Source organism: Simochromis diagramma, unplaced genomic scaffold (assembly GCF_900408965.1).
Source record: "Simochromis diagramma unplaced genomic scaffold, fSimDia1.1 OVJJ01000456.1, whole genome shotgun sequence".
Classification (NCBI taxonomy): Eukaryota; Metazoa; Chordata; class Actinopteri; order Cichliformes; family Cichlidae; genus Simochromis; species Simochromis diagramma.
Genome location: NW_024387186.1, coordinates 709,513 through 734,490, shown reverse-complemented (window position 1 = coordinate 734,490; position 24,978 = coordinate 709,513). Strand labels below are relative to the sequence as shown.

Genomic DNA, 24,978 nt, shown 5'->3' with positions numbered 1-24,978 from the left:
CTGCCCTCCAGTGGTCACAGTGAGGAACTACAACACAAACGATCCCTATGAACAATGTTTATTTGTCTAGTACAGGGGTCTCAAACTCGCGGCCCGAGGGCCATTTGCGGCCCACGTCACCTCTACTTGCGGCCCGCATATTGATGTGAAGAAATATTTTTTTTAAATTATTACACGAAAAATGATTTAATACACGGGTAGAGTGTTTACAGGCATGGCCCTTTAAGACTGTAGCCTCATGGGCGGTGTAGTCCGTGCTGCAGGGAGAACGTGTGGGACCGCCCCTCCCGCTGTGTGAGCGAGGGAGGGAGAAAAAAGTTACGTCGAAAAGTAGGAGCTGTCACGGAGCAGAAACGGGAGCTGGAAGCATGTAAATATAATAATAACCACTGCAGCCAAACAGAGTGCCTGACATATGGGGAGCCGTTTGTAAAGTGAAACATGCTGAAATTAACGGCAACATTTTTCCACATTTAGCTCAAAACCTTACAAAAACATACTTTTTCGAGTAATTTTTTACAACATTTAGTAAAATATTTGTAACTTTTCATCAAATGTTAAATATTAAATCTAAATGTTAAATGTTAAATCTAAATGTTAAATATTAAACCTAAATGTTAAATGTTAAACCTAAATGTTTAGGCTAATATGCAAATTTATTGTACGGATCAACGGAAATACCAAAATAAAAGCTTCCCGAAAACCTCCGGTGCAAAATTGTGTCTGTTCTCCTCCTGGCTTCTCCCCGCCATGTGCTGCTTCACTTCTTGCCTACGAGCATGTCCAGCGATTTTGCTGGATATGTGCTGCAGCGATTGTGAAGTGGAGACTGCAGCTGCTAAGAGTGCACTACTGCTAAACCTTTGGATGGCCGACAAAACGGATCTTCCGACGTTTTCAGCTAAATCGCCGGACGTGCTTTCTCATGGTCGGGTTATGGCTGAATTCCAGTGGAATGACGGTCCCGCCATAATAGACGTTCCAGCCCTAAACCTAACCTTATCCCTAACTATAACCTTATTCCTAACCTTAACTAGCAGTTAAATGACGTAAAATAGTGTTTTCCAAATCGATTTTTAGAAAATGAACGAACATGTGTAGATTGAGTCCAAACGGTTCTCATGTGCTCTCCTTTTTTCGATGCCGTAATTTAGGAACGTGTTGGGTACCCGAAAGCATAAAATGTTGACAATTTGTCATCTAGCGAAAATTATTACGCTTTGGGAGTGAGAACGTGTCTGACCACTACCTGCACACTTTTGCACCGGAGGTTTTCGGAAAGCTTTTATTTTGGTATTTCCGCTGATCCGTGCAATAAATTTGCATGTTAGCCTAAACATTTAGATTTAACATTTAACATTTAGCATTTAGATTTAACATTTAGATTTAGATTTAACATTTAGATTTAACATTTAACATTTAGATTTAAATATAATATTTAGATTTAACATTTAACATTTAGATTGAATATTTAACATTTAGATTTAACATTTAAAATTTAGCATTTAGATTTAACATTTAGATTGAATATTTAACATTTAGATTTAACATTTAAAATTCTGTTTTAAATATGAAAAGTTACAAATATTTTACTAAATGTTGTAAAAAATGACTTGTTTTGAGCTAAATGTGAAAAAATGTTGCCGTTAATTTCAGCATGTTTCACTTTACAAACGGCGCCCCATACTGACAAGCCCAGTTGTAAGTACGCTATTAAGACTCGACTGTACACCGTGTTCGTGTTTTCCTCTGAAACAATAAGTTCCGTTGGAGCAGTCTTTCAACGCCTCTCTCTGTCTCTCGCTAGCAAAGTTGACCCAGACAACAAAGTAAAGCTAGTTTTCAGCTACGAGCCGACACGAACCCGACGTATTCGCCAGAGGTCCCTTTACTACGGTTCGGAGCCGCGGACCTGGCCGAGGTAAGCATGTTGAGGGGTTGGCTGTGTTAGTTCAGTGACAGATTTATTTGGAAAGAAAACAATTTTCACTTGCAGTCGAAAACTAATGTGCACGCTTATGCCTGCATTTTTATTTTGTTATATACAAACAAAATTGTAGCAAAAGTGCTTCCACGTGTTTGGCCAGAAAGAGCTGTTTATTTGGTAGTTCAGTGAAACTACTGTACTATACTGCTGAGTGACTGTCTTCTGCTCGTCAGATACATTTCATTGCAATGTTGACCCTGTGCTAACTTGCATATGACAAATGAAACTGAAAGGCTTCAGATAGTTAAGAGTGAGAAAAATATTGCGTTCATGTTTGCAGTTTTGTCTTGCTACACAATATTTGGAATTAAATAAAACAAACAAAACACTACATTTTAGGAAATATTAGAGGGTGTTTTCGTGTTTGTACTACTTGGACACTAAAGTGGTCCTCCAATGAGATGACGGTGCCAGAAGTGGCCCGAGGCTCATTTGAGTTTGAGACCCCCGGTCTAGTATTAATAAAATGTATTTTAGCATATTTCATAATATCCTCCTAAACTTGGGGGGGGGGGGGGGGATAAGTAAACCTGGTGAATCACTAAACTCTCAGCTTCATTAGAATGGATCATTATGGGTAAATGTAATATAGAGGTCTCCATTTACTCCATAACACAATGATTTATTTGGTACATGTATACAAATCTATAATTATAATCTAAAACTAAACTGAGCGACTTTCAGAGACTTGTTCTAAAAAAAATCAACCTACAGTCATTTTACAGTCATCAGAAATATGAGTCTTGGTTTTCCTGCAGAACATTTCAGACTGAGCAGCCAATCCCAGTCAGAGAGAAGTGGATGTGACAGAAACACAGCAGAGAGAAGGACAGAAGGTCAGAGCTCTGAATTCAAGGAGCAAACACACAAAACAAGATGGGAAGAAATTTCAGAGGTTGGAAATACAAAAAGCAAATGAAGGACAAGCTGGTAAAACGTGGATGATGAAATGGATAAAATAAAATGAAATAAAATGCAGTTGGTGGTCCGAAATGATGAGAAACTGTGACTGCAGTTTTTAATCTAACAATTGCTTGTGATGCTGTGTGTATTAATAATAGCAAATTATATAGGAACAATTTGCAGGAAAATGGAAAGTTCCTCACTCAGACTTTTTAAAACTCTTCTAGTTTTAAAAAGTTTGAAACATCAAGAACCCTGAACAGTTTTTATTCTCCTGCTGCAGGTTTGGAGGATGTTGTTTTATTCTTGTCACACAGTGGTGACAATTATTGTATAGATTATATTAATGGACCAACAGGTTTGATTACAGGAGCAGAGTGGTGTGTTTAAATGAGTCCAGAGGCAGGGATGCAAATTTAAAGAACCAGCTGGCTTTAGTGAACCGAACCACAGATTTGACAACCACAGGTTTATGCTACTACACACAATTATGAAAAAAAAATTACAAAAACATTTTAATACATAAAACTACCAGCATAAAGACTTGGCCAAGTGTAAAAACTCCAAAACGCGTACAAAACACAACAGAAGTGCTCCAGGATGCTAGGGGGCAGTGTTGAGCATTTGCTACCTAGTGGCTACACAAGCCAGCAAGTACCAACGACCGGATTTGGTGTGTGGTAGTAACAGGTAAATGAACTTTTTTTTTTTTTAATTATTTGAATATATATGAGTGCTTGTGTATAAATACACAAACAATACACACATGCTTTCAGTTGTGTAATTTAAGTGATCTAGTAGCTCTGCTCTCTAAAAAGAGCCGGAAATCCCATCACTATTTGCTACTGGCTAAAATCTTCTGGTTCGTCGTGGTGTAAGTTGGAGCTATCATCATGTAAGGGCTCTTCTTTACCAGCTTTTCTCTTTACCCGTAAAACCCTCTCTGTACACTGGTTCTTAACACACTCAAGATCTGGTTTCAGTTTAGACGTCACTTTAATTTTGTAATGCCGTCTTCCTCGGGTCCTCTAAGCGACAACCATTTGTTTCCCCCTTCACTCTTAGACTCGACATTCTCAGTGTGGTGTGAAAAGGGTATAAAACAGTTCAAACATTTATTTGTGGATGGTGTTTTCGATAGTTTTCCCAACTTGTCTTCTCGTTACGATCTCCCTATCACCCATTTGTTTCGCTATTTTCAAATTTGAAATTTTGTTGCCAAGTGTTTCCCAAATTTTCCCCTCTTTACCTCCAGAACAGCAGTGGGAAACTACGCTATCATTTATTCCTCATCACAGAGGAACCATTTCAAAACTCTATGATACTATCCTGTCTTTTAGTAACCACTCAAGTGTCCATGGGAAGGAGAACTAGGAATTCAAATACAGGAGGAGTCTTGGGAACAGGCTATAGCGAGGGTACGATCTTCCACCTCCTGTGCTCGTCTTGGACTTATTCCATTTAAGGTCTTACACAGGGCGCATTTCTCTAAGTCTAGACTTTCTGACTTGTATCTGGAAGTGGAAAACATATGTGATAAATGCCACGGCTCTCCTTGTCACCTTAGCCACATGTTTTTCTGTCCTGAGCTGGAAGCTTTCTGGACTGGATATGTTCCTATTATATCAGCTGTTCTTGGAGTAACTCTTCATCCCTGTCCTCTGATTGCTATGTTCAGGATTCCTGATCGCTCAGGAATCCTCAGCTTTTCTAAGTATGTTTACTCAGGAAAATGAAGAAAGGTTCATTGTATTTCAGTAAGTGCAAGTTCTGTGTTGTTTTCTTTTTCTAATAAAAAAATTGCAAAAAGAGCTTCTTCACTGTTCAGCTGAGATAAGGTTCACACTTCTGCTGCACGATGACAAAGTTAAACACTCGTTAACACAAGTTTGGCAAATTATTTTTGCAACTATTGACCTAAAAATGCAACCAAAGACTTTTTTTATAACCATTTAAATGATTTACAGAACAATCAGCTGTTCTGCATCAAATACGATGCCACACAAATGAGTTTCTAAGAGACAGAGGAGCCCATCACAGCCTGACACCTGCAGAGGATCAATGTTATACCCCGTATGTCCAACCGAGTGATTTATGACCCCAATAAAACGATTGATGACATAGGAAGTAATAAAGCAAGTAATAAAACAGCAGTCACAAAAATATAATATTAATAAAATTGTGATATTAATAAAGTTATGATATTTCATAACTCGTTAATTTTCAATAATTCCAAAAAATATGTGATCATGCAAAAGAACAACAAAATTTTTATCCAACTTTTGTTTTTTTTATCCAAACAAAGTTTACTTTTGATGGCCACAAAAATGCCGTCTGTTTATGACGCGCCTGTGTGTTTGTGTGAAAATGTGTTAAACCACAGTGACGTCCTAGTTAAACTCGTGCTTTTGTAAGAAAAGATGGCGCCGGTGAGGTCGGCTGCCGTCACGACTGCTCCGACCACTTTTTCTTTGTCTTTGTTTTTTAAGTTAGTTTTCAGCGTTTCTAAATCGGCAAAACCATCTTAACTCCGGACCCGAGCTGGCCGAGTGAGATCTCGAGGGAGAACAAAGGGAAGCGGCGGCGGCCTAGAGGGAAGCGAGCCGGCGTCAGGAACAGGCTGAGAGCTCGTGCACACCGCACACCTCTGCCTAGCATCCTGCTCGCCAACGTCCAGTCACTGGAGAACAAGCTTGACGACCTCAGGGCCAGGATAAAGTTCCAGAGAGACATTCGGGACTGCAATCTCCTCTGCTTCACCGAGACATGGCTGAACCCAGCGGTGCCGGACCACGCCATCCAGCCGGCCGAGTTCTTCTTGGTTCACCGCATGGACAGGACACGGGACTCGGGGAAGTCAAGGGGAGGCGGCGTGTGTTTAATGGTGAACAACAACTGGTGCAACAGTGCGAACGTTGTTCCTCTCACACGCTCCTGCACACCAAATCTGGAACTACTGTCCATCATGTGTCGTCCTTTTTATCTACCTCGGGAATTTACATCGGTCATTGTAAGTGCCGTTTATATTCCACCACAAGCGGACACGGTCACCGCCTTATGCGAGCTGCATGAGGCACTCACACAGCACCAGACACAACACCGGGACGCTGCGCTTATTGTGACGGGGGACTTTAATAGCGCCAACCTCAAACGCGCAGCGCCGAACTTTTATCAACACATCACCTGCCCCACCAGAGGTGAAAGGACACTGGACCACTGCTACACTACGGTCAAGGACGGCTACAAGGCACAATCCCGCCCCCCGTTTGGCAAATCTGATCACGCCGCCATTTTCCTCATGCCAAAATACAAACAAAGGCTGAAACAGGAAGTTCCGGTTCAGAGGAAGGTCGCGCGCTGGACGGACCAATCGGTGGCAGCGTTACAGGACGCACTCGATGACGCAGACTGGGGCATGTTCAGGAACAGCTCCGACGATGACGTCAACGTGTTTACGGAAGCGGTTGTGGGATTCATCGGGAAACTAGCGGATGATACCGTGGAGACAAAGACTATCACAACGTTTCCCAACCAGAAGCCGTGGGTGGATAAAACCATCCGCGACGCTCTGAGATCCCGCACCGCTGCCTACAACACGGGACTCATGACGGGGGACATGGACCCGTACAAAGCCGCGTCATATAACGTGCGGAGGGCGGTGAAAGAGGCGAAGCAGCGCTACGGGAGGAAACTAGAGTCACAACTCCAACAGAGTGACTCTAGGAGCCTGTGGCGGGGACTAAGGACAATAACGGACTATAAAGCACCAACAACCGGTATGACGAACGCGGCCGTGACTCTGGCAGACGAGCTGAACACTTTCTATGCTCGCTTCGAGGCTGCAGCTAAGGTCTCCAACAATGCTAGTGTTAGCGGCGCTAACGGCTGCAGACAGGAAGATACTGCCAGCACCGGAAACGTGCTCGTCATCTCCGAGCATGAAGTAAGGAGAGCCTTCAAGAGAGTGAACACCAGGAAAGCAGCAGGACCAGACGGCATCCCAGGTCGTATCCTAAGAGACTGTGCATACCAGCTAGCTCCTGTGTTCACTGAGATATTCAACATCTCTCTATCTCAGTCGGTGATCCCCACATGCTTCAAAGAGTCCATCATTGTTCCTGTCCCGAAGAAACCCCACCCTGCTTCTCTCAATGACTATCGCCCTGTAGCCCTCACCTCAGTAGTGATGAAGTGCTTTGAACGCCTGGTCAGAGACTTCATCATTTCTTCACTACCAGACACACTGGACCCACTACAGTTCGCTTACCGTCCAAATCGTTCCACAGACGATGCCATCTCTCATCTCCTCCACACATCACTCACTCACTTGGACACTAGAAGGGGGAATTATGTTAAAATGCTCTTCATAGACTACAGCTCTGCATTTAACACCATAATTCCCTCCACACTCACCACCAAGCTGGAGCATCTGGGACTCAGCTCATCTATGTGTCAGTGGATCTCCAACTTCCTAACTGGCAGACCACAGGCAGTAAGGATGGGCGGACATGTCTCAGCCTCCACCACTCTCAGCACTGGAGCCCCCCAGGGGTGTGTTCTGAGCCCCCTGCTGTACTCTTTGTACACATATGACTGTGTGGCCACTACCAGCTCCACCACCATCATCAAGTTTGCTGACGACACCGTCGTGGTGGGCCTGATCTCTGATAACAACGAGACGGCCTACCTGAAGGAGATTAGGAATCTGGAGAACTGGTGCCAGAGGAACAACCTCCTTCTAAACGTCAGTAAGACAAAGGAGCTGATAGTGGACTTCAGCACAAAGCAGGAGAGGAACTACCAGACCCCCGTCATCAACGAGTGCCCAGTGGAGAGAGTGGACAGCTTCAAATACCTCGGAGTTCACATCACGCAGGACCTGTCATGGTCCTGTCACATCAACACCGTGGTGAAAAAGGCCCGACAGCGTCTCTACCACCTCAGACGCTTGAGAGACTTCCAACTGCCCTCCAAGGTGCTCAGAAACTTTTACTCGTGCACCATAGAGAGCATCCTGGCGGGAAACATCTTAACCTGGTTCGGGAACAGCACCATGCAGGACAGACGAGCTCTACAGAGGGTTGTGCGGTCAGCTGAGCGCACCATCCGCTCCGAGCTCCCTGACCTGCACTCAATCTACAGCAGGCGGTGCTGGACCAAGGCCAGGAAGATCGTGAAGGACCTCAGCCATCCCAACAACGGACTGTTCTCTCTGTTGAGGTCAGGAAAGCGATTCCACTCCCTGAAGACCAACACAGAGAGACTGAGGAGGAGCTTCTTCCCGCAGGCGATACGGTCTCTCAATCACACCACCACACAGTACTGACCCACACATACAGTTCTTACACACACACTGGACTTTCTGGACTTTGTTTTTGCACAACACTGGTCACTATATTCTTCATTTCCGGTTAATACTTGTACAGCTGCTGTTATTGTGTATATATTTATATTTAGATTTCTTCATACATTCTTATATAGTTCTATATTGTGTATTTTGTTGTACAGTTATTTTATTTTCAACTTTAATTTATATATTTTATCTTATTCTTCCCAGTTAAATTTACCCTTCATTCTAATTTGTGTTGTACAGTTATTTCATTTTTAACCTTAATTTATATTTTATTCCTTCCTAGTTAAATTTACCCTTTTTAATTTTTCATATTTATTTCCTATCTTATTCATAGCCTTTCCTTTTTTTTGTTTTTCTTTAGGTCACGAGCAGTTGTCCAAGCATTTCACTACATATCGTACTGTGTATGACTGTGTACGTGACAAATAAAATTTGAATTTGAATTTGAATTTGAATTAACAGTGAGTATGGCGAGAGACAGAGGCTGCATGCCCCAATGGAAAACTTTATTATATTTTATTTGCATTTGTTTAATCCGAACAGAATCAAAGTCACAAACTCTCATGATCTCAAACCCCCGAGCACAAGCTGACAGCGTCTCCCACCTAACCCCAAGCCTTAGGCAAGTTAACAGGGTTCTCCTGAAATCCCCCGTGTTCGTCCAAGATCACAGCACTGACCCCGTACCACAGCTTTCTAGGGTCTCCCCTCTACCCCCAAAACCTTATGCAAGTTAACAGGGACCTCCCCTGAATAACCCCTTAGGCATCTTCACAGAATCCCTCTTCTCACATCCAGCGCTCGGGGTAAAATGACTCAGTCAGCTGGTTCAGGTGCAGCCGAGGGGAGGAGTCAGAGAAATCACCTGCCATCTCACAGTCTGTTACCATGGTGACTGACTTGAGTTGAAGTTGGAGGACATTTCAATAACATCTTTGATGGATAAATGGCCACGTGGTTTACATCACAGAACAAACTCTGATCTCTCTGCTTTCATCTCACTGATATCTGGAGAGAGAAACATCCTGATGACAGAAGGTGAACAAATTAGTTCCTCAACCTAGAAAAACATCGCTGCACCATTAACACTGTTGTCAAGTTAAACATCAGTGTGGTTGTTACTGAGGACCGAAACAGCCAACTTCTGATCCAACAAACAACTTTACAGATCCAGTTTCTCACAGGCAGATTCCTTCCTGACCTCCATTCCTACAAAGACCTTAAATAATAGTTATGTGATCGAACTATCGCAGGTGCTGAGCACTATTAATCTTCTCAAAAATAACAAATCAGCAGGAACGGACGGTCTAACTGAAGAGTTTTCTAAGGTTTTTGCTGCTGAGCTGGGCCTTGATGTCTTGATGAGGGAAGTCTTCCCCCCACTATGACTCAGGGACCGCCCACTCTCATTCCCAAACCCAATAAAGACCGTTTACTTCCAGATAATTGGCGCCTATTTGCCTGCTCAATAAGGATTATAAGACTTTAGCTCTAATTTCAGCAAAGAGGCTCAAAACGGATTTCCCTCATAATGAACACAATCAGGTTTTATGGCTAACAGACAAATAACCCACAGTATCAGGTCAGTGCTGGACGTTTTAGACTGCTGCCAACTTTTTGATGACAGTGGATTCATGTTATTTGTAGATCTTTATAAACACCAGTTCATTTTACAGTCCTTACATAAACTTGGCTTTTGTTCATCCACAGAGACTCTACAGAAACAGCTCAGTGACACTAACGTCAGACAAGGATGGCCTGCTTCTCTGTACCTCTTTTTACCATTCGTCCAACTCTTAGCAGACCACATCAGATCTCATATGTGTCTCACTGCTGGACAGAAATCTGATCATCACTCAGCTGCCTGATGGTCCTGTTTTACTGATGAATGAAAACCAAGCAGCTCTGGAAGCAGTAAAAGTTCTGGCTTACATCTGAATATTAATTAACAACCGTGAACTTATGACTGTGAAGGAATGTTCCAGTACAGCTATTTGTAATATACAAGTTAAATGATGTTGAATAATAATTACGAAGGATCAGCAAAGAAGGACATCCTTAAATCTGGAACCTATCCTCAGAGAGATCTCTCCTTAAGAGGAAGAGTTCTGCTCACCAAAGCAGAGGCAATCTCACCATGAACAATAGCAGCTCTGTGTCTGCATGTGGAGAAAAAACTGTAATGATGCTCTTTACCTTCCTGTGGAGAAATAAGACTCGTTATGTAGGGAAACCTGTTCTCACGAGTGTATATGCTAAAGGTGATCTAAACTGTACACATTTAACACATTTAAGATTTAAATATAACACATTAATTCAAACAGTACATTCAATGTGTTCATCACAAAACCGAAAAGCAATGAAAACTGTAGGAGACTGCATGAGGTTCGAGCTCGCGCTGTAGTCTCTTATCTCCCCCTAGTGGTTAAACAATCCTGCTGTACTTCTACTGCACTTTGTAGATGATTAATTTAATTTTACTTATTTATCCTTAATGTTTCTTTTTCTCTCTTCTTCTCCACTAAAACAATTACAACATTCATGAGTCTCACTAAATATGGTAAAACTTGTGAACAAGATGTAAAAAAAAAAGACTCAGACTTGAAGTTAACTCTGGAAGAGAGGAAAAGAAGAGAAAGTCAAAATCAGAGGACACCGGGCCACCCTCCAAAATAAAAGTATATCTCAGCAGGTTGAAATCAAGAAATAATAAGAACCAGTAAATAAAACTGAAAGATAAAAATGGAAAATAAAATAGAAGACTAAATAAAAATAAAATATATACAAAATGAACAAAAGTGGTGAAAATTCACACTCGAACAAGTAAATAAAAATAAACAGACTAAAAATGAAAAGATATCTTAATTAGATATGACTAATTAAGTCAAAAATATGCAAAAGTAAATTAATTGAATAAGAAAAATAGAAAACATAAAATTAGAACAGTAAAAAAAAACCAATTAAAATAAAAAATGGCAAATGAAATAGAACTAAAACATGAAATGAATAAAATAAAGATCCACAGTAGAGACCACAGTGGAATATAAATAAAGGAGCGTTCAGAAAGAGGCGGGATTTTCTGCGCAGCCGTACAGCGTTGCGCTCTGTGACGTGCAGTAGCGTGAGTGCGCCACAGGGTGGAGCTGTTCCCACACGGTGTGAGCGTGTCTGATGGACTTCCGGTTCTCGTGTGAAGCCGTGAGCTCAGGTTTCCTTTCAGAATAAAAGCACACACAAAGAGAGAAAACTGGGGTGCAGGACCACAGGTGTGACCCGCCCCTCCTCCCTCCACAGGTGATAACGAGATAAACTGATGACAAGCGCAGTGACGTCAGACTGAAGCACGCTGACGTGTTTATGAAAGTTTCAGGCATAAAAACGTCACAGCGCGTGCGCCACTGCGGCTCCGTTGCTTTGATCCTTCAAACCTGTAAGTAAAATCAGAGAGTGCGCAGGCGCAGCGAGAGGATTCCCTGCTGCTCACCACGTGAGGTCGTTTCAGGAGAAAACCTGCGTTAAACTCAGTACAAACAGGACGGCGAGTATTTACAAATTTTAAATAAATAACAGCAGCTCAGGATCTTCATTGATTATGAACACAAACATTCAGATCACAAAAGAATCGATTTAAATAAAAAACAATAAAAAAATCATCCTGAAGAAATTCTATCCTCACTCTTGCCTCCCTTTAGGGGGCGCCACAACCAGCCACCTGCCTGCATCTGCTCCTAACGCAGCCTCCTCCTCTGTCACTCCAACCCTCTGCATCCTTCATCCATGAACCTCCTCTGAGCTCCTCCTCCGTCCACTGCAGTGGGTAAAATAAGCACTGAGCACGTGCAGAAAAGTCTCAACATCAGTGATTAGAATGAGTCCTGCTGCTCGGTGCAGATTAGCATCAGCTGGTTCAGTCCCACCTAATGGCCTCAGAAAGGTGCTTCATCACCAGCGTGTGACACAGAAACATCTCGTGATGGTGAAACCGTGAGCTCTCTCCAGACCTTCAAACTTTATTTAAAACATGCTGAAGCTTCCAGTGAGACTGCCGGGCCACAGTTCATCATCATTTCATTGTAAACCATCAGGTGCTCCTCACAATAGAATAGAATAGAATAGAATAGAATGCCTTTATTGTCACTATACAGCTGTACAATGAGATACAGAGCATCTCCTACTCAGTGAAAACATGCTGGGGGGGCACAGTTCTGCAGGACTACATGGATAGTATTAACAGAGGGAAAAGATATATATATAAAATGTACAAATATACAGGCCGGTTTTAAAAAAAAATGTGTGTGTGTGTGTGTGGAGAGGGGCTGTGTTATCGGTGCATGTGTGAGTTCAGGGTGGTTGTGGCTTTGGGGAAGAAACTGTTTTTGAGTCTGTGGGTCTTTGTGCTGATGCACCTACTCCTGAGGACACCAAGGAACCGGAAGGTGTGGACCCTCTCCACACACTCCCCCTTGATGTAAAGGGGGGCCAAGTTGGTGCTGTGTCTCCTGAAGTCAACAATGAGCTCTTTGGTTTTCTTAGTGTTCAGTGTCAGGTTGTTTTCTGAACACCAGGCTGCCAGCTTCGGGACTTCCTCTCTGTAGTCTGCCTCGTTTCCCTTTGAGATGAGTCCGACTACCGTGGTGTCATCAGCAAACTTGATGATGAGAGTGTTGTTGTGGGTCGAGCTGCAGTCGTGGGTGTAGAGAGAATACAGGAGGGGGCTCAGCACACAGCTCTGTGGGGAGCCGGTGCTCAATGTGCGAGTGGAGGAGAGATGAGGGCCGAGTCTTACAGTCTGGGGCCGGTTTGTAAGAAAGTCCTTTATCCAGGCACATGTGAGAGGAGGGAGGCCAAGAGTGACCAGTTTGGTGATGAGGATGTCCGGGATGATTGAAGGCTGAGCTGTAGTCCACGAAGAGCATTCGGACGTAGCTCTGCCGCTGCTCTAGGTGACTCAGCACAGTGTGGAGGGCTGTGGCGATGGCGTCTTCTGTGGATCTGTTTGCGTGGTATGCAAACTGGCGGGGGTCGAATTCTGGGGGGAGGTAATCCTTGATGTGCTGAAGGACTAGTCTCTCAAAGCATTTCATGATTACCGGTGTGAGGGCCACAGGGCGGTAATCATTCAGGCTGGAGATGGGAGACGTCTTTGGCACTGGGATGATTGTGGCTGATTTTAGACAGGATGGGATGGCTGCCTGATCCAGTGAGAGGTTGAAGATTCTGGTGAAGATGACGGTGAGCTGGTGGCCACACGCTTTTAGCACCTTCTCCGTCTGGACCGGCCGCCTTCCTGGGGTTCACTGCTAGAAGCACACGTCTGACATCGTGCTCTGTTACAGTGAGTGGAGCGGTGCAGGAACCAGGTGAGGGTGAGGATGAGGATGGGAGCAGGGCTGAAGCAGATGAGTGTTGCTGTTGTGATGTTTCAAAGCGGGCGAAGAAGCTGTTTATTTCCTCTGCCAGCTGCACACTCAGATTTTCTGCTTTCACAGCCTCTGTGGTTGATGATGTCTTGCATTCCCTGCCACACCTCCTGTGTGTTGTTGCTGGACAGCTGGGACTCGATGTTTCTTTTGAGGTCTGTCTTGGCTTTTTTAATCCCCCTTTTCAGGTCAGCTCGAGCAGCCCTGTACAGAGCTCTGTCACCTGACCTGAAGGCGGCATCGCGGGCTTTGAGGAGTGAGCGGACCTCGCTGGTCATCCAGGGTTTTTGGTTTGGGAAAACCTGAATGCTTTTGTCCACAGTCACATTTGCAGTACAGAACTTGATGTAGTCCAGTACTGATCCTGTGAAAGTTTCTAGGTCCTGGTGTTCAAATATGTCCCAGTCTGTCTCTGTGAAGCAGTCCTGTAGTTTGGAGAGAGCTTTTTCAGGCCAGGTCGTAACCGTCTTTGTGGTGGGCACTGCGCATGAGGGGGGTGTAGGCTGGGGAGAGCAGGAAGGAGAGGTGGTCGGACTGACCGAGGTGGGGGAGGGGTATGGCTCCTCATATGGAAAAGAAATAGTAAAAACATATATGATTTACTCATGAAAGTGGCCACTTTCTCATTACTTTCATATATTGTTTTAGTAAGTATCCAAAACATACAAGTTTCATTATATAATTCTTCAAGGGATCTTATATGTGTTTTCACTCTTATATGCTTTTCATACAAGTTTCATACAAGACAGATAGAAACTTTATAAGATTTATATATATCTTTTCCATATGGCTCTATATGCATGCTTGATGTTGGAGTAAACATGGTCTAGAGCGTTTTCTCCTCTGGTGGGACATTTGACACCAAACCTCCCTGTTGGTGTTTTTGGGGTGATACACTGTTTGTCAGTGTACGGCACCGTGAAGCTTCGTGTAAGCGAAGGAAGCTCGAGACGTTAAATCTGCTGCCGTCTGCCGGGATGATGAAGAAACGAGACGATGACCAAACACAGCCGTGAAACTCTCAGCTGCTTTCAGAGACACAAAATAAAGCTGCTGGGATGGCCCAGCCAATCAGCTCACCTGAATCCACCTGACACAAAGAATGAAGGTCAGAGTTCATAGACGGGCCCACACAAATAAACACAAAATGATTTGTAAATGTAAATTATAATTGTAATAAATAGGTAAATTAACAGGGCTCATGTCACGTGTTGTGATTTGATTACAATGTCTGTATTTGATTTTTAAGGCATTTTAATTTGTCCATTATTGGCAGTTTGTGTCCTCCATACATTTCCCTCCTCGGGGCGGTTTCCATCTTGTTCTGTCTGAACTCTTTGTCTAACGTCACCAACAGACCGAATCGAAGAGTAAATATGGTCTGTTATTGGCAGATTTCCTGAAAAGAGGCGGGAGCAGAGTTTGTAGTGAGCGCTGATTGGCCGGCGGGTCCGTCGGTCTGTGCTCGTGCGTGTGGCGTCTGTGGGTCAGGTTGATGGAGCGCTGTGGAGGAGAAACACGGTGAAGGTGCTGCGAGCAGCGGAAACTTTTCTGTGTGCCTCCGCTTCGCGTTTTTCCTTCGTCCCGCCTTTTTCGGCTCTTTTTCACTCACTTTACTTTCTTTCTTCAAACTTCACGGCGGTTTCTCCACTTTACGGTCCCAGTGGTGTCTCCCTGGCAACACGATCAACTGTCCTGCGAAGTTAGAGTCTGTGTTTTTACCTTCAGCGGAAAAAAACTGCTCGTTCACGCGCTGAGCTAACAGAACCGAGCCGGGACCGACGGGAGCGCGCGCAGAGGCTCTCCCAGTACTTTTTTGGTTCCGTTTCCGTTCGTGTGGCTCGGACCGGCTCTTCGTCGCGAGACAATAGTGAGGGAAAGAAAGAGAGAGGGAGCTCGCGCTGGTGGCGGGGAGGGTCGATGCCTCGCGGCGCTTTGTTCTGCCCGCTGTGGAGACCTCCCGCGTGCCCGCCGCGGATACCTGCCGATCGATCGGAGTATTGATGACCGAGCAGAGCCATGGACGTCACCCTGTCCGAGCTGCTAGGCGCGTTCATGGAGTCCCCCCTGGTGGTGTGGGTGAGTGCACGCGCGCACACACACAGCTGTGAGTTTTGGTGCCCACGCGCTGCACACGTCAGGTGTATCACACACACACACACACACACACACATTGATTTTGGGGAGTGAGCGGTTGGCGGAGCTTCTGGTTCGTGATTGTGGGACTTTCCAGGTGTTACACAGAAAAGTTCACGCACTGTTTTCCAGAGCACATTTTAATCGGAAAGAGTTTGAAGGACTTCCGGTCAGTCTGAGCTTCAGGGGTGGTTTGAGTTCCTGAAGGAGCTGCAGAGACCAGGAGAAGCTTCCGGATGTTTCACCTGAGCTCACCTCATCACACCTTTAACAGAAACACACAGAGCACAAGCCAAGCACTCAGCATCTCTGAGAATCCGCACAGACGGAGCAGATGTGCGCGTGGACCAGAACCAGGACCAGGATTGAAACCAGGAACAGAGCCAGGATCGTGATCAGGGTTGAGACCAGGAACAGGACCCAGAGCTGGACCTGGACCAGGGGTTCCTGCAGGGTTCAGGTGGATCGATGTACAGCTGCAGTTCGTGGATGTGAAGAAGCCCGCTGGCTGGCCTGGTGTCGGCCCATCAGCCAGTTTTCCCTGCATGAGCAGCGGATTCAGACTCTGCAGCTGTAGCCTGAGCACCGCTCTGCTTGGAGTATCCGGAAATTCACGGCCAAGTTTTAGGAATTAAAAACTGAAAGTTTCCAGAAAAAGTCCAGACAGATACTAAAAATCCAGCATGAAGCCAACTCTGCAGACATGTTTGGATCTGGATCAGAACCAGGGTCTGGTCCTGGGGTTCCTTGAACCCTTGGATGTGTTGGTGAAAGTGTCCCTGTGTCACTTTCCCACCGTGTCACTTCCTGATCAGAGTTTCTGTCCAGCACAGACGGGCACAATGGTTGGCTGAGCCAGCGGGTCAACGGGAAATGAGGTCACAGGGAAGCAGGAACAGTCCGGTGGACCCAGACTGACTGTCGGAAATCCTTCGCGGCTTCATGAAGCTCCAGATGTTTCAGCGGTGATGGTTTGGGCTGTTCTCAGGTCAGTGATGGAGAAATGGAAACATCTGGATGACAGCAGAAACTGCAGATGTGCTTCAGCCCTCGCAGATGCCCCAGTGACCCCTGCATGTGCACTGATGCCTCTGTGGGAGGGTCTTCTTACAGCCAATCACGTGTAAAAACTCGATTGGTCGATCATTTCCTGTGTTGGATGTTTCAGGAGCTGCGGGGTGTCGTTAACACTAAAGCGTTTGCTCCTGCTATCCCGGAACATTCTTAAAGCAGAGGCAAATTTAAGTTGGACTACTTAATGTAGTCCCAAAAAAACCCCGGTTCATGGTGATTTTATTGCCGTGGTGATGATGTTCCTCTGATGGCTCCAGATGTTTGGACTGGAATCATCTCTGAAGCTTTTTGGAGGCAGGTCAGAGGCTGGGACGGCCAGCAGAGCTGTCAGCCGCTACTATCTGTGGCGCTTCCTGTTGAGCTGTCGGCTCAGCCAACCATTGTCCCGTGGGCGGAAACTCTGATCAGGAGGTGACACAGTGGGACTGTGGTTTGGCTTCCAGCAGAGCCTCAGTGAGCGCGTGCAGGGCGTTCCTCGCCATTACTCGAGTGAGTAATGCTTAAAAAAACATGGAATCCACTCATTCAAGCCGGCTTGTCTCCGTGAGTCTGCACACTGTCATTTAGACCCTGAGCCGCCGCCGCAGCTGAGGTCTGTGACATTAGAGCCGCTGTTTAATGTGTCACAGCACCGTGACCTTTGACCCTGCTCAGCCTGGTTGCAGGCATAAGAATGTCTCAAACTGGAGAAGAAGAGAACAAACTGCTGTTTAGTACCAACGTGATCATAAGAGACTCCAGGAGAAAAAAGCGCACGTCACCTGCTCGGGACGCCCGAGTCACCCGGCGTCTCCTCGGACCCAGGCGGAGAGCTCGGCTCTGTAGATATGACCTAAACCCCGCCACCCTCCACTTCCTGCTCACTGAGTCACATGGTCACATCCAATAACGAGTCTAATTATGACATTTGTGTTTTTCATTCTCCGTGTCTGAGCTGTTCTCCTCATTAAAAGTGAAACGATTTCCTCACAGTCAGAGGCTTTTATGACCATGGAGCTGGTTTCAGAGGCCCCTCCCCCCACACACATACCCCACATCTCCACCACAGAAAGGTGGAGATTCACAGAGGAGCAGAGATGCCAAACTGCCGTCCTTCAGCCCGGTGTTTAGATTACAGCTGAGGATGATGATGATGTAAAGATGACAGGCAGCCTGAGAGCAGCGGCAGCACTCGGGAAGCTGCCTGCCCAGGTGTGCCCATGTGGTTCAAACATGGAAAATGGGAAATATTTTATTTTTATTCCTTGTTACTTGACTTGTTTTGGTGCTGGTGGAACGGCTCCTTTAAATGAGCCAGAAAAGCATAAAAGGGAGCAAAGTTTGAGCTCTTAAACTCAGACAGGTGTTGAGTTTATTTCAAACTCACCTCTGTGTTTCTCATAGTTTGGTTTTTAAATGTGAGATCTTTTAAAGCTGCAGACAGTTGATGTTCTGATTCTGTTCTCAGGTGCGGACGCTGGGCCCGCTGGGGTCAGGTGACGGCGCCGGCTCAGACGAGCGACTCAGCATGTTCATGGAGCTGGTGGACGGCGTCTTCCTGCACAAGATCATGACACACATGTAGGTGGCAGCGAGCGCGTTCATTTGCATGAGTCAGTCAAAACTGCCGAGTGTTTCTGGTGGTTTTTGCCTGTGCGTGCGTGTGTGTGTGTTTGCATGCGTGTGTCTGTGCGTGTGTGTGAGTACATAAGGGGGTAAGAGAGGTAATCCTGTGTTTCCTGTGTGTGTCTGTGCGAGTGTATTTGTGCAACCACATCCTGAGTTTCAGGTTCAGACTTCACAGCCAGATGTGCTGCTCGGCGCTGAAGCGCTTCAGAGTTGTCGTCGTCTGCAGCCTCAGAGCACAGATCAGGTTAACTAGACTGAGGTCTAGGAATTAGACCGAGCCGTGTGTGATGGGCAGAGGCTTGTAGGCTGTGGGCATTCAGGAGGAAGAGTAGAAGCATCGATCAGAGAGCAGGTGCAGCGCCTCAGCACGCCTCAGTGACTCGTACTGTCACTGCAGCCGTCACCAGCCGAGGCGCTCATGCAGGCTGATCCACTCGTTAGAAAACCCTGACAGGCTGAAGTTGTGGTTAAAGTTCGCTTATTGACAGCAGCTGCAGGAGCTGATCGCAGCCGTGACTGGAAGGAGAGACAGCACGGCTGCACACACTCTTTCAGACGAGCCCAGCTCACTTCTGACAGCATGTCCAGAGGTGGTGCAGCTGGGTGGTGTTATGTATTGATGGCAGAAAATCGACTTTTCAGTATCTGCCTTTCAAACCTCGAACATTTAGTCTTGTTTCCCCACAGAGCTGCAGGGAGGAGTGTGTTTGTGGGGCTGGTTACTGGGTTTACTGGTTTGTGTTTCTGGGATTTATTGAAATTAAAAAGAAAACAGCAGCAGACTCATCCTTCATGTGCTGATAATCCTCTGTGTGGGACGCCCCCCTGACCCGATCACACCACATGTTCATGTTAGTTATTGTTGTCGGTTATTGTCCTCAGGAACGACGATAATCGCGCTATTGTTCTCCATGGCGAGGGTCGGCTGGGCCGAGGGGGGGCGGTCGGGGCTTCATGGGAAACTGGGTTACAGAGGAGCAGTGAGGAGTATGAAAGGAGACGTTAGAGAGTCGGAGGAGCCGTCGGCTGTTAAATCACTGAGTTCTCCACAGAAACCTGCAGCTAGTTTAACGAGGTCTGCGGAGCCGGCTGAGAGTCGAAGTGGAGACGGTTTAATGTCGTGGAAAAAATGAGCTCACGGTTCAGAGCGAGCTGCTGAGAGACGCCGGAGTCAGTGAGGTCGGCGCTTCAGTTATGAAAGAAGCTCGTTCCCCTCTTCGTTTATACCCCGAACGTGTCAGCATGGATCGGCGCTGCTCGCTTCCAGCTCCTCGTTTTTATTCTCCGACTCTGTCAGAGCAGCTTTGCATGACTCACCGCTCAGAATAATCCTCCTTTATCTGATAGTGGCCCTCAAAGCCTCTCACCACATCCTCTGTCGGAATCAAGCTCTTTTAGCCCCTCCCTCTTTAACAACATGTTCTTCTGATTAGCTGCCAGCAGGTGGGTCGGGCAGTTAGGCCCTCCTTGTGACATCATCCAGATCTAAGAGTGTAAAAGCTGTGATAAACAGCATGTTTGGAGCATTCTGCAGAGAGCCACCTCCTCATGTGACAGTTGGTCGGAGAAGTGTTTGTCCCGCCTCTGCTGCACTCTGATTGGACGGCTGAGTGAGATGTGCCCTTAAACTTCTTTTAAGGTGTCTGCCAGAGAGAGAGACAGTGGGTGGGACAGAGACCCCTGCAGAAAGCTCCGTCTGAGTGACTGAAACACGACATTTAAATCAGCGTTTAATCAGTTACACCTGATTCTCTGTGAGGGTTTAATGAATAATCACATGTGAAGTCCTCGCTGCGCTGTGAGACTGGCCATCTTCACGCGTCACACTGACACGATGACAGCGACAGGAGGTCAGACGGATGGACAGCGGGACACGCCCCCTATTCACATGCTAATCAGGCTCTGTGCAGGGAAATGCCTGTGCCATGGTTACCCGAAACTTGTGTGTGTGTGAGATGATCTTTGTCCAAAACAGCCACAAACGTCAGCCTCAGCGCTCCTCTGGTGTGTTTATTTGTCTCCATAGCGACCCGAGCCCCACCAATCAGAGGCTGAACAAGAACGTGAACAATGATGTGTCGCTGCGCCTTCACAACCTGACAGTCCTCACCAGACACATCAGGACGTACTACCAGGTACACACACACACACACACACACACACACACACACACACACACACACACACACACACACACACACACAGTCCCAGCAGGAAGTGATGCAGGAAGTGCATTCAGTGGAAGCTGGTTTAGAGTGTTGACCTTTCAGCACTGCTTCATCGGTGTGCATGCTGTGGGAGACTGACAGGTGAGGTTTACCTGTGTCAGAGCAGCAGTGGCTGAACGAGTACACGGAGTGTGTGTGTGTGTGTGTGTGTGTGAAGTACAGCCCTGCGTGCATGTTTGTGTGTTTTCTATAAATCAGAGATAAGCAGCTCAGATGGAGCTGATTTGGCTGAACAGCTTCACATCCTGCACCCATTCTTGCACACACACACACACACACTCACACGCACACACACTTCCTGTGTGTCGTCTGGATTATGTGACTGTATTTTTTCCGAGAGCTGTTAACATTGTTGAAACTGAAGTTTATTTTTGATAGGGATGGGTATCGTTTAGGTTTTATCCGATACCGGTGCCAAATCGGTACTTTTGAAACGGTGCCGGTGCTCAAACGGTGCTCAAACCGGTGCTTAAAGAATGGAGAACACAAAATTGGTCCAAAAACCTCCCATGTTCAGCTGTTTTTTTTGTAAAAAGATAACAATGTTAGCCTTTTCTGCAGCTGTGGGGCATATATGGTATCACTCTTGGCTGGAAGCAGTGCTTAAACAATGGAAAAAACACAAACTTTGTCCAAAAACCTCTCATGTTTAGCCGTTTCCCTCTTTTTCTTTGGTCATTTTAGCCTTTTTGGCCAGGGTGAAGGGAGTATCTGCCATCAAACAAGAAGACAGCCGCATGTAGCTATGATGATGTTTGCTAGTTCACCTCACATGCATTAATGTAATCACGTGGTTAGCCTACTCAACGTAAATTACACACGAACAACATTAAGCTACTCACGCAGAGAAGAACGGCGGCTGCTGCCGTCATCATCCGTCATCACTACATCACTACACTGGCAGGGCTAGGGGCCAGGACTCTCCTCTTCGTGTTTTTGGGGGATGTTGCTAACTCCGGGTCCGATAACAGGCAACCCACCCGCAGTAGATGCGCTCGGTGTGAGGTCTCGCAGCAAGCTATCAAATACGGCGCATTTCTCGACTTTTTAAAAAAACGCTATGCGTCGCCAGGTGTTTCATCGGATTTGAGGTGTTACCTCCTTTGATAGTATCACAGTATCAGCTTAAAGCACTTGTTGCAGGCTGCTGAGTTTGCATATTTTGCTGTGAAGTACAGCCAGACTTTTGACCGCTTCGCCTTGGGCATTTTAATCTGTAGCTCTGCTCTAAAAGAACGTACGTACCTGGACCCGCCTACTATCCTCGGAAACGTAAAATGATTGGCTAGAAGTGTATCACAGCTCAGGAAAAAAAAAGCACCGAAATAAAGCACCGAAATGTGCGCTGCTTTTCGGTCTGGTTACTACCGTTTATGTCAGAACCGGTGCCATCATGGCACCGGACACCGGTACCCATCCCTAATTTTTGAATTTCTGCTTTTATTACAGAGGATTGTTGTCTGTGTGCGTCTGTGTGTGCATGAGGCCTTCAGTTGCTCGCCTATGAAAACAATGCAGAATAAGCGACTGCAGCAGGTCTGTAATGATTTGATTCCTGGCCTTCGTGGCTCGTTCATCCCGTGGCTCATCACAGGAAGTGGAAGCACCTGTGTGACTGCAGACCTGCTAAAATAACTTCTGCCAGGAAGCAGCAGACACGTTTGCATCCTACAGGCTCCAAACCTCTTTTGGCTCCTGTGGAGGGACCACGGTGTTCCCAAACCAGCAGAGAGATCTCTCCAGCTGACCTAGGGTCTGCCCCGGGGCATCCTAAAGAAAGGAGCAGGAAGTGCTGTCAGGTCCTGAAAGCTCTGAGCCAGAAAGCCTCTGCTAGGTAACAGTCAGGTTTCAGGTCCTCCAGTGTTAAATATAATACAGCTGGAACTGATTGTTGGGAGTTTGTCATGAGCACACATGCATCATCTGCATACGCTGATGTCTCCGGCTGTGACCTGCAGGTCTGCGGGTGACGGCGCCCCTGTTTGTCCTTTTTCAGACTGAAGCTGCTGATGGAAACGTTACTGTTGGTCTGTTTTTAGCAGCTGGCTGAATACAAAGAGGCGGTTTGTGAAACAGCTGCGATCGTGGCTCAAGAGTTGGGTGTTCGTCTTGTAATCAGAAGGTTGCTGGTTCGAGCCCCGGCTTGGACAGTCTCGGTCGTTGTGTCCTTGGGCAAGACACTTCACCCGTTGCCTACTGGTGGTGGTCAGAGGGCCCGGTGGCGCCAGTGTCCGGCAGCCTCGCCTCTGTCAGGGTGGCTGTGGCTACAATGTAGCTGCCATAACCAGTGTGTGGATGTGAGTGAATGGGTGGATGACTGGATATGTGAAGCGCTTTGGGGTCCTTGGGGACTAGTAAAGCGCTATATATGGCCATTTACCATTTACAGCTGCGACTGAGCGATCAGAGCTCCTCGTTTTCATACAGCCGAGCTTACTGAGGATCAGCTTCCATCGTTCTGTGTGACACACACGGAGGTATGGGAGGCTCCACATACAGTGAAGTGTCCCATCGATGATGCCCTCCTGCAGCGGCTGCAGGTGCTGTTTGAAGGGTCTGGGTCCGGTCTGGGTCTCTGGCCGGTCTTAGATGCTGATGGGTGTTTAGGATGAGCTGATGTTTGCAGTGAGATCGTGCTGTGCGACCTCCATCTGTCCACAGGAAGTGTTTCAGATGGAGGTCAATGGACTTTAATGAGTTTTAATAAAGTTTTGGTGTTTGAATAGGGAATGACCACGAAGAGGCCACACCCCCGACAGACACTTTACTTTTATTCTGAGATGGATTTCATTTTTAACTTTGTGCTAATTGGACCGTTTATGAAGTTGTGTCTGGATCTGTGCGCTCTTTGTGACCTCAGCAGTTCTACTTCCTGTAAGGAGAAAACAGCGATGGAGGTGTGGCCACGGTCATCTGCTGGTCTTTGGGTCCAGGCTAATAAACGAGGCCTGAGACACTTCAAAGCTGTCATACGATTTCTGTTCCCTTTAAACAGCTGAAGGAAGAAAAACAGAACATTTACTGAGTAAATGAAACGAAACCCACAAAAACACGACAAAATAATGATGAATGAATCCAATCCTATAAAAACAGTTTGGTGTGTGTGCGCGTGTGTGTCTGTGTGTGCGTGTGTGCATGTCTGTGTCTGTGTGTGTCTGTGTGTGTGTCTTTGGGCAGGACAGAGTTAATCTGCTGTCTTTTCAAACATCTTTTAAAAATCTGAGCACAAACACTCCTCGGATGATAATATGAAGTCAACAAGCTTTAGAGAGCAGGATCAGCTGCAGCACACGGACACACAAACACACACACAAACACGCACGCGCACACACCTCCAGCTGTTCGTGCGGAGCTGGGTGTCGGCTTTGTCCTAATTAGATGAAGTCCCAGCAGATGCAGACTGGCCTGCTGAGTTGTGTGTGTGTGTGTGTGGCTCAGTAAGCTGATATCTGGAGCTCTGTTGTGTCTTTGCTGGTTCTCTGCCTGACTGTGCCCACAGTTATTGATCTGTTTATCAATAAAAAATGAATTAGTGAAATTACAAAGACGACTCTTTGTGTCTGAAACTGGTTCAAAGGTTAAAGGTCCTCTCATCCTGAGAGGTCATTTATGTACAGGTACAGGTGTCTTCCTCGCAGTCAGCTGATCTATATAATGTGCTCTAACTTCATTTCACGAGGCCTTGTGTGTTCAGCAGATCTCTGAGTTTCTCAGGGCTGAAACATGCAGACTAAAGGCCGGCTCGTCTGTCCCAGAGCCTGGGTCGCCTGGGTCACCTGCAGCAGTTTGATGTCTGGGACGTAGAGTAGAAAGCAGCTGCTGCCTGATCTTTGATCTGTTTCTGATCATTCGCTACAGGAAACCTCACAAAGTGCATTCTGGGTAAAGTTTAAAGCCTCGTATCAGCCTGTGGGAGAGGTGCGTGCTCAGAGCGAGTGGGAGCACATGAAAGGTCTCCTTTTACCTGCATCCACAGACCAGGATCATCTTCATCTCCTTCTGGCTCAAAATAATTTCCAGCATCAGAATCAACACTGTGAATGCAGCTAGTGTCTGTGAAAAGGAGGAACCGATCACAGGGATCAATCACCTGATCAGGAGCTGAATCAGCTCTGCTCTGTTTTTATGAAAAACATGTACACAAACTGTTTATTATGTACAGGAGAGCGCGTTTCTGTAACTCACCTGCATTTTTAGGGGCGTGGCCTCTGACAGGTAGCTGCTAACTGAACCTCTGGACTGTGTTTGTGCTGCTGTGGAGTTTCCTGT

At 46.2% G+C, this 24,978-nt stretch overlaps 1 protein-coding gene and 1 long non-coding RNA gene across 4 annotated transcripts in view; one reads left to right on the top strand and one right to left on the bottom strand.

The window, feature by feature from the left end:
* Positions 1-666: 666 nt before the first annotated feature.
* LOC120745079 lies at positions 667-23,676 on the bottom strand. The gene is made up of 3 exons (XR_005698555.1): positions 23,665-23,676; positions 5,536-5,541; positions 667-741 (listed from the first exon to the last, which is right to left on the bottom strand). It is a non-coding gene; the product is annotated as an uncharacterized LOC120745079 (long non-coding RNA).
* Positions 14,942-24,978, top strand: part of ccdc88c (coiled-coil domain containing 88C) — a 51,318-nt gene continuing 41,281 nt past the window's right edge. For 2 of the 3 annotated variants that reach the window (XM_040049649.1, XM_040049648.1), the window contains exons 1-3: positions 14,942-15,742; positions 18,321-18,433; positions 20,508-20,616. In XM_040049649.1, coding sequence (XP_039905583.1) covers positions 15,683-15,742; positions 18,321-18,433; positions 20,508-20,616 — 282 coding nt within the window. In that variant the 5' untranslated portion in view covers positions 14,942-15,682. The remainder of the gene's footprint in view (positions 15,743-18,320; positions 18,434-20,507; positions 20,617-24,978) is intronic. The other variant, XM_040049650.1, reaches the window with a different exon arrangement.